Source organism: Alligator sinensis, unplaced genomic scaffold, assembly GCF_000455745.1.
Source record: "Alligator sinensis unplaced genomic scaffold, ASM45574v1 scaffold444_1, whole genome shotgun sequence".
In the NCBI taxonomy this organism is placed as follows: Eukaryota; Metazoa; Chordata; order Crocodylia; family Alligatoridae; genus Alligator; species Alligator sinensis.
The window spans coordinates 4147940-4157878 of NW_005841886.1; the positions used below are offsets into that span (position 1 = coordinate 4147940).

The 9939-nt window shown below is 48.7% G+C and overlaps 1 protein-coding gene across 1 annotated transcript in view; it reads left to right on the forward strand.

The window, feature by feature from the left end:
• Positions 1–9319, forward strand: part of LOC102386989 (vasoactive intestinal polypeptide receptor 1-like) — a 42246-nt gene extending 32927 nt beyond the window's left edge. Inside the window, exons 9-14 of the mRNA XM_025196861.1 lie at positions 6–44; positions 1552–1618; positions 1842–1933; positions 6005–6134; positions 8486–8527; positions 9227–9319. Coding sequence (XP_025052646.1) covers positions 6–44; positions 1552–1618; positions 1842–1933; positions 6005–6134; positions 8486–8527; positions 9227–9319 — 463 coding nt within the window. The remainder of the gene's footprint in view (positions 1–5; positions 45–1551; positions 1619–1841; positions 1934–6004; positions 6135–8485; positions 8528–9226) is intronic.
• The last annotated feature ends 620 nt before the right edge of the window (positions 9320–9939 follow it).

A 9939-nucleotide genomic window follows, 5' to 3' on the forward strand; every position in this document is an offset into this window, starting at 1 on the left:
GTGAGTGTGTGGATCATTACCCGGCTGCAATATGACAACAATGGGTAAGTGTCTCCCCTTTATGGCCAGTCTGAACCAGGGAAGTCCCAAGTGAACACAGGTCCTTGGGGATTCAAGTAGTCCAGGATGAGCATCACAAAACTCCTGAGGATAGAGACCTATGTCAATACCCCTCCGCCCCTACTGCTTGGGGGACACAACCAAAGGCTGTAACTTGGCAAAGAAAAGCCTCTTGTCATGAGGGCACACAGGCACTTGCTGAAATGCACTGGGCCAGATTCCCATTCACACAAGGGTCACAAGAAGGGGTGAAAGGTGCAAGTGAACGTAAGTGCCAGAGCAGTGTCAACAAATTGCTGTGATCTGGAGAATCCAGCTGTGCATCTCTCCTGACTGCAAAACAGGGATGACACTGGTTTACATTGCTAGGAAGCTGGGTGGAGGAGGTATGATTTACTATTTTCTCCATAATTTGAGAATAGGGGATGCTTGAGAAGGGCTAAGGAGTGCTGATAATGGCCAGGGCTCCCTGACAGGTCAGCAATGGCCTTTCCCTGTGGACTGAGCTGCCTTTCTCTATGAGAGCTTCTGCTTCCACAGGGGAAGACTAGCAGTGTGACTTCCAGAGTGGTAGATGTGTGACCATCATGCCCGTTGCCCAATCCACCTGCCAATCTAGGCCACGTTCAGTCACCAGTTCACAGAAATGCTGCCCAGATCCATGTTCTTCCCCTGATTGTTCAGGCCCTTCCTTCCCCCCTGCTCTACAATTTAGAGAGCACCCATCACACATTTCATTTCCTTGTACCTTCAATGTCCCTTCTTCCTGGGACTGGATTACCAGGGACCTTTTCAAGTGTCACCAACCCCAACCTTGAAACATGAAGTCTAACGCTGTTTAAAAGAATCTATAAGATTGTCCCCAAATCATGACATTTTGTTTAAAGGAAATACAATACTTGGCAGTTTTTGGTCTGTACTGTGACTTTTAAGCCCTCTGCACTCCTAGACCCATTTTGCATATGGATGCTAGTTCTTGTAAAATGGTCAGGAGAGAGACAACTTCGGTTTGCTTCTGCTGGAGAGTTCAATCTCTCATTATTGAAGGTAACTAAGATTGGGATCCCATTGGATTAGGCACTGTGTGCACGTGCATGTGCACACTCATATGTTTGCACGCACACACAAACAAAAACGTGTTCCCCGAGAGCTTATAGTCTTGTGCAAAGCATGGCGAGGTGTTTGCAGCCTGTGAGCTGGGATAGAAAATTCATTAAGCTCAGCTCATACAGGTGCCATGAAACAGCCATCAGATGGGAACCACTGTTAATTCAACTGCTAGGCTGGATTCAAACAGGACCCTGGCAGGAAAGGCTCAGAAGCAATGCTGGAGGGACCCAGTCCCATATGAGAATTAACATTGCCATTCTGTTCTGTGACTGGGTGAAGGTAGAGTGGTTCATGACAGCTCCCCATGTGAGGGTGTACCCACATCTGGATGAATCCATACAAGTTGGCAACACTGCTGTGGTGACTCCTGCTCTCTCCTAGGTGCTGGGATGATTACGCCAGTCTGTACTGGTGGGTGATCAAGGGACCCATTCTCTTTGCTATATTTGTGAGTATGCTGTATTGTATTTTGTTTTGTAGCAGCATGGGTGGCACAGCAAGTAGAGCAAGGACAGCAGGACAGAAACCCACTCTGAGTCCTGCAGTTCTTCAGAGAGGGCTGGGTTTAAAGGGCTCTGACCCTGGCAGGGGACAGGAGAGGCTACTGTGTGGGATGGTGCATGACATTGGCTTGTCAGAAGTTGAGACATTGTTTTCTTTCCCTTCTGAAGGTGAACTTTCTCATATTCCTGAATGTGATCAGAATGCTAGTGCAGAAGATTCGGTCCCCCGACATTGGCAAGAACTACAAGCAGCAGTATATGTGAGTAAAGGGCCAATTCCCCCTGCCCTAGTGCTGTGGTCTCCTTTTGTGCAGGCTGGTTAAACCCATCTTGACTCAGTCAGGCTCATGTCTTAGGGGCCTGAGGAAGTGTCATTACTTCCCACGCTGAAGACATGGGCTGATTGTGCTTTTCTGCTGTAAATTCATTGAAACCAGAACTCTTCACAGAAACCTTCATAGGTTTTGGTGGTGCTGTGCCTGGGAAGGTTTCTGGAGTCTAGCATGGAATTTCTGTACAAAACCAGATGTATTGAGAGGCTCCAGACTAGCCAGTGGGTTGGTACTTGGGGCACTCATCAGGGATGTGGAAGACACAGGTTCCAGGCTCTGGTCTGAATCAAGAAGAGCAAAGGGATTGAACCTTGGTCTTTCAAGCACATGTGAATAATATTCTGAGCACAGAGTTATGGAATCCATCTCTGTCACCAATGACAAGCTCATTATTCATAGGAAGTGGAACATCTCCACCAGGAGAGCGGGAGAGGGCATTTGGGTCCGCCACCCACTAGCTAGAGATCTTGTTTGGGATGTAGGAGACCAGGTTCAAGTCCATGCCCGAAATCAGGCAGAGCACTGACATGAAAATTAGTCTTTCCCAGGTGAGTGCTGTAACCACAAGACTATTAGCCAGCTTGGCATGTGTTCTCTTTCACAAAATATTTCAAATCTGGTTTTTGTTGCAATTTGGAATGAAAAGAAAGATTGAAACCTCAACATGCTTGTAGCAGGAGGCTTGGTGCTCCTGCTGCTTTAAGGGATGCATTCTGCAGATATGGTAGGGGGGGCAGTTGGGAGCCACATGACCAAAAGTGATTGGGTCAGAAGAATCTGAGCCCAGGGCTTGAGCTGAGCAGGCAGTCTAGCCCTGAGAGCTGTGGAGGGAATTGCTTCTGAGCAGCAAGGCTGCAATAAGGCTCCTGATTAATATCTGAGCTGAGGTAAGCAAGACTGGCAGTTTAGGGGCTGAGAGTGTAGGGTCAATGGAGGGCTCAACTGGCATGGGAGCAGAGCCAGAGCCCGAGGGATAGGGGCCAAGGCCAAGGAGCAGGGCCACAGCCAGGGTTGGGGACCCATAGCCTGTGAGAGGTAAGAGCCAGGGTTGGGGACCTATAGCCTGTCAGGTCTTAACTGGCTTAGGAAGCAGGGCCAGGGCACAAGCAGAGAGGTCAAATGCCAAGGAGGACCACAACCAGAGACTGACAGGGGCAGGGACCCACAGCCCAGAGGAGGGTACAGACAGGGCCAGGGACCCAGTGCCTCTGAGAGGTGGAAACAGGGTCAGGGACCAAGGGCTGGAAGTAACCAAGATGGAAAAAGTGCCCAGGCATGGGTGGAAGGAGGCAGAGGCCTGAGCCCAGGAAGGATAGAGGAGAATGCAGGCCTGAACTAGGGAGGCTTGGATGTAGTGAAAGGGGAGATGAGGAGGCCATGTAATTAGCTCTTAAAGTGATGAATAAGGGTACCTTTACTCATGAGCATGAGATCTAGCTTGGGGAGTCCTTGGGCAGCCTTCCTTTTCAAAAAGGGAGTGGCAGGTGAGTTGACAGAGAGATGACCCCAAAGAGAGCAGAGGTGACAAGAGCTAAGGGGGCTCCAGAGGGTTTGTGGCCACCCCTGGGGAGGACCCTGTTACAATGTCCCACAGATTGGACTGGCATGGCCAGCTCTCCACAGTCAAGCCTGATCCCAAAGGCTAGTATGTCCCTAGGACAGTGGCTTTTTGTCACGCTTGTGTATGATCCAGGCATCCCAAAGCTTGCAGAAGAGTTGAGCTTGTGCAGTCTCTTCTCCTATGAAATGCAGACTGTATCACCAGTGCCTCAGCTTGGGTAAATCATTATCGATTGCAGTGGAGCTGTACTGAACTATACCTCAGGCCCAGTCATTTTGACCAAAACATAAAATACTCTGTAGTCATAACTCAAGAAAGGTGCTATCCTAACACTAGGGTTTTATGCCAGAGAACCAAGAGAATCAAGAGCTGTAGCTCATCATCCTCTCCCACCAATAAATTGCCAGTGTGAAGGGGATCACGGGCACAGCAGAGACTTTAGAGTGTAAGGTCTAAATGCACTTCCCTAAGTGCCATCTTAAGGATGGTTAAAGTCACTGCACATCAGGAGCTCCAAGATGAATGCTCCCACAATGGCCCTTGCCCAGGTCCAGGGCACAGCTTGTATATTTTATGTGATACTGTACTTTCAAGAGGAATAGATGTGTGTGTGACACGGGGTTAACGCTATTGCTGGGATTTTAACTCTTGCGTTTCCTGACTTTCAAGATTTTAATTGTTCAACAATTTTAATTGTGCTAATGTTTTTGGATTTGATTCTTTTTAAGTAAATAAAAACAAAGAGATAAAGGACTCCAGTACTGTTGGGTCTGTGGAGCTTACATACCCTAATTTATTTACCAACCTCGAACCCACCAGCACATACTTAGTTACCTGCACTCAGGTGAGTATCACACAAAGGAAAAGGCTCTTAGGTTCTTCTAGAGGGCTTGACCCTGCCTTCTCTGTTCATTTGAGGTGTCCCATTGAGTTCAAGGGAATATTCCTGCAAAATAGTACACCTCACATGAATAATGTTTGAGAGCCCTACATGGCACCTGTAATCATAACAATATTCTCACCAGCGCACATTCAATATGTAGTTTTCCAGCCATCGCCAGCTGTAATGTTGTTAAATCAAACCCAATTGATTCTGTGTCTAGCAAAGGCACTTTTGAGTCCTCCCTAAGGGCTGCGTCCACAGTGAGCGTCACGCTCTAATCACCTTTGCTGCAGCTGTGTCAATAAGATATAGGTAGAATTTTTTTTTAAATGGGAATAAAACATTTTCGCCTTCTCTGTCACCTGCCGCTGTCTCCTTAAAACTTTGCTTCAGGGAAAGCACAAGACCCTCTAGAAATGGGATCAAACCTATCAAGAAGATGCAAACCCCCCAGGTCCTTTATTTCTGCCACTATCACCCTCTCTTCCGCCTTTAATGTCTCTGACTCACCAAAGCCCTGGTTCAGCAAGGTACAGAGGCCCAGAGGAATTTCATCCATAGATTTTAAAGTCAGAAGGGAACATTATGACCTCATTCACCCTCCTGCATGGTAGGGGCCAGAGAACCTCACTCAAGCTTATCTCACCTGGGTGATCCCTGTATCCAGCCCATTGAGCTGTCCTCTGTCCTTTGGTAAGAGACATTTGATCCTGATTCAAAGACCCCCAAGTGACAGAAAATCCACCTCCTGGCCAAGGAAAGTTTCAGTACCCCTTATCCTTGGTGTTAAAAATGTGGACCTTCTTCTAGTCTGAACTTGTCCAACTTCTGCTTTTCACTATTGGATCTTGCTCTGCTTTTTCCCACTACTTTAAAGAATCCAGTTCTCAATGAAAACTTTGCTCCATGCTGAGTGATAGACCATGACTATGCCACTTTTTTCCTTTCTCCTGGTAAACTAGGCAGACAGAGTTCTGCTTGTCTCTTCCTGGGAGGCAGGTTCCTCAGCCCTAGGATCATTCATTTCCCATTTGTTGACATCCCAATGAATGGCTGTCAGTGGGATGACTCCTGTGTGCCAAGTCAGGCAGGAGCTTCTGTACCTTGCTGAATCAGAGCCCTGGTCAGACATTAGTATCAGGCCTTCACTCATGATGGCTGGCAGAACCAGGCAGTGAGAGATTACACCCGTTCAGGGCCCATTGGGCCCATTTGTTAGGGACTGTGTGCCTTTTGGAAGTTGTGCACAGAGAATGGTAATAAGGGATAACCGGGTCCCATTCCTGGGTGGTGGGTGTTGCTAGCTGGAGCCTTGGGCCACTTTTGCAGCTGCAGGGGAAGTGGCCAGGAAGTGATGCTTGTCTTGCAGCAGATGGAGCACTGCTTCCATCAGCTACATGTCGAAAGGACAGTGGTAGTATTTTATTTCTGTGCTTTCCTAGCAGCTTGGACAAGTTCCCCAGTGTGCATGGGGAGGAGAAGCATTTTCCTCCTGTGACTAAATATAGTGCTGAGTGTATAGTCAGCCCCTGATTACTGCTTTGCTTCTTCCTAGGCGACTCACAAAATCCACACTGCTTCTCATCCCCCTCTTCGGGGTTCACTATGTGGTGTTTGCCCTGTTCCCTGAACACATTGGCGTTGAAGCAAGACTCTACTTTGAACTGGTCCTCGGCTCCTATCAGGTATCTGGACAAGGACAGCAGGAGGGACATTGCAGGGCAGTTGCACAAGCCACCATAGGAGCCTTGTGCCCAGCAACCTTCTCCTCATGCCATGGACCTACAGTCCCCTTTTGTACCCCACAAGGCCCTTCCCACGAGCAAGGGGGAGGGGATGCAATGCAGGCTAACGCACCACAGAGTCTTTTTATTTTAAAAATTATAACAAATACAAAATTTCAAAAACCCAGCAATTTAAGGAGATATCTGAGTGCCATGAACATAATGGCATGCCACCCTATCACTACAGGTAGAACTGGCAGCAGGTTGTGACTAACCTCCAGCAATATTCTGTAGATAAGTGGTGGGCAATTATTTGGGCCAGAGGGCCATTTCAGTTGAGTTGGTTGAGCTGTCATGGGCCGGGTCAGCACCGCCCCTGCCCCTACCACCCCCAGCCCTGCCCTGCAACAGCTCACCAAAACTCCCTAAGTGACCCTCTGGCCCAAATAATTGCCCACCCCTGGGCAGAGAGAACAAAGGTTAGGGCAACCTAAATTTTGTTCCCCTTGTTCTCCCTGCGCACCCTCCTCCACCCTGAGTCCCCAACATATGGCTGGGTTGGGCAGGAGTCACTCCAGCTTCACCCATGTGGCCAAGGCAGTGCACAGGAATACAGTGCAGCAGTGGCCCAGCCACATGCTGGGAACTCATAACCTGTGGCTCCTGGTCCTCTTTTCCTTGCACTTCCTTCCCTGCCAGCTAGGACAACCTTACCTGAGCTTCAAGTCACCGGGTGCAGGGTTGGAGTGACATACAGACAGCTTCACTGGCAGAAGTCTGGTAAGAAAGAGGCATGGGACTTTTCCAATTGCAGAATCAGAAAACAAGAGGACCCAGCAGTGCCTATTCCAGATCTGGTGGCCATGCCATGGTTTGGGCCCACCTGACCATAGGGGCCATGTGAACTTTATCAGTTGTTTTGCAGCTCTCCCAAGAAGGAGAGGGGGCTGAAGACACAGGAGTTAAAACTCAGCCTCCCAGTAGAGATTCACAGAAGCTGATAAGGGTGAGAAGCAAGGTGCTCTCTGGAATCTATTTGAGATTAGATCCAAAAGAGCATTTGATTACCTCAGGTGGAATTTAGGCACCTGTGTCTGAGTGATTCATCCATGGCAAACCCATGTCCTTGCTCAGCCACCTGGGAGGCTGTAGCACCTAAGTTTTAATGAGGAAAGGTACTTGGTGCTTAATATCCTGCCCATGCCCAAAGGTGCTGCCCTCTGAGCAGAGCTGACCACCTCAGCACCTATCCCACACAAAAGGCCACTTGAGGTTCACACCCTGGGAATCCCTGCACCCAAATCTCCAGAGGCCTGTTTCAGTAGCTGAACCTGGAATATGTCAAATGCAAGCTGACAGCAATGAGTCCAGCCCTAAGCCCAGCAGCCATGGCTATCCTCATTAAAATTTAGAGCTGGAGGAGGTGCTAGATAACTGTCTAGCAGTTAAAGCATTTGCCTATAAAATAGGAGACCTGAGCTTTAGGTCCTTTGCTGCCGGAGGGCATTCAAACACTTATCTCCCACTTGCCTGGATAGTACCCTGGACCTTCTGAAGTGGGCTACTAGTCAGAAGAGGATGCAAGTCCCATGGGCTCAGAGGAAGAATGAGTAAGCATGACTGCATCACCTAGTAATGAGGGCTTTCCTGTGGAACAAGGAAGTCCTGAGTTCTGGTCCCTGCTCCTAGTGCTCTGTATGCATTTTCTCCAATGACATGTCAGTGTAGTGGACCAACAGTCCCTGGAGCAGGGACTAGTCCCCAAGGCTTCCTTTCTTTCAGGGGAGTTCCCTTATCACTAAACTGTGCCACAACCACCAAACCCCAAAGATTCTGTGGATCTCAGCCCCTAGGCACTGAGATCGAGGGCCTGGCTTCTTTTCCACCCTTCTGGCCACCAGTGTGGAATACAACAGGAAGAACTGTTTTCCAATGCAGCCATCTTGGCAACCACAGGAGAACAGTGCCCCAAGGCACCCATCTGCAGGACCTAGAATTGCTTTCCTCCATCAGTGATGGCTGTGCCAGATGGCCCTTCTTGTTAAATAAACAGCTAAAGGCAAAATATCAATGGTCTCCTGCAGGCCACACCCCAGCACCCCTCTTTGCCATTGCTTAATGGACATAATTTGTATACAGGATAGCTGATTCCAAACTCCTTTGCTTTCCAGAGCCAGAGCTGAGCCAGGTGGGTTACAGGGAAGAGTCCCACCTCCCTTCCTGGAAGCACCCTAATCTGGGGCTGTCAAAGAGTATGAAGTCCAGCCACATCTTGTCTATGTTAAATGTCTTCCCTTCTGTTCATATTTCAGGGGTTCCTGGTCGCTCTGCTGTACTGCTTTCTGAATGGAGAGGTGAGTGACACCTACTACACTACTGTGTGTGTATGTTTGCACACATGCTCACACATACATACACACATCTACTACCAGATTGACCCACGAGCACACACCTGGTCATATACAGCCATGTACACGCAGACATACATAAACATATCCATGTGCACCACAAGCACTTGCATTCATTCATGTGTGCAAATCCTCATACACCTTTGTGCCCATACAAACATGCCCATAATCTCACACACATATGTCCACTGTACCCAGTTCTCCTCAGGCTCAGCAGAGCTGGAGTCAATTCAAATTAAACTCCCAGTGCAGTAGCCAACACAGAGACTGTGCCATTATAACTTGGAGTTCATCCTGTGCTCCCAGATGACTGGTTGGTGCAGGCCGCCTGCTTGCCTGTGTGAATACAGAAATTCCCAGTCATGGTGTGCAACCCAACTGAGTTTATTTAGTTTACCAAACCACCTCTAAAAGGATAGTAAACAAAGCCCTTCCAAACTCTGGCAGTAATATGTATCCCTGACACCCCCTCCTTCTCTACCTGAAGCTTTTTATAAAGTTCAGCAAATCCTGAACCTCCCTGTGGCCCTAGTCCTGGTTCTGTTCTCCATTTCCCATGGGTGCACAAGGGGCCCAGTGTGGGGAGAAGGCCTATAAGCTCTTTTCAATACAGATCTCTCATGATTCCCTGGTATGATTTTGCAGGTCCAGGCTGAGATCAAGAGGAACTGGGGCAAGTGGCAGTCATCCATGGAGAGCAATGTCTTCAACCTGGTAACCCAGGATTTTACGGCGTGAGGAGGAAATGGGCTTAGACCTAAGGACTACTTAGCTACTCCTCATCCTGGCACAGCAGCCCCAGTGGAACCAGTGCAGCATCTTACATTCCAGTTTGCCACTTGGCTTCACCTTCCTTGGCCAAACGTACAGAGATGGGCACTGAAGGAAAAGATCTTCTAGATCCCAGCTAGCCTGTCTCCTGGGACTGGGACCTTACAGTCCAGTTCTCTAGGGCTTTGTCCAGTCTTTGGATCATAGGAAAGTAGGGCTGGAAGGGACCGTATCCAGCTGGAAGGGAGGCCATCCAACCCAGCTTCCTGCTCAGGTCAGGACTATCCCTTGCAACTGTCTGAGCATCTGTATTAAAGCCCCAAGGAATAGGTTATCCTTGGTTCCCCTTGAGGGGAATTATTTCAAAACTGGAGATTTTGCTATTGGGAAAAGTCTTTAGGTACTCCTTCTACATTATCGATGTTATTGCATTCCTCCTAGTCCTCCTGCTGTGAACCTGCTTAAAAGACCTCCTCTGCCTCTGCCATGGACCCCTGTCCTCTGTCTGTAGGCTCTCAAAGCTCTCAGGCAATATGTAGCTACTCCTTACATATCCAAGCCTCCTGTCTCCTTAGCAGTCTGGTTGC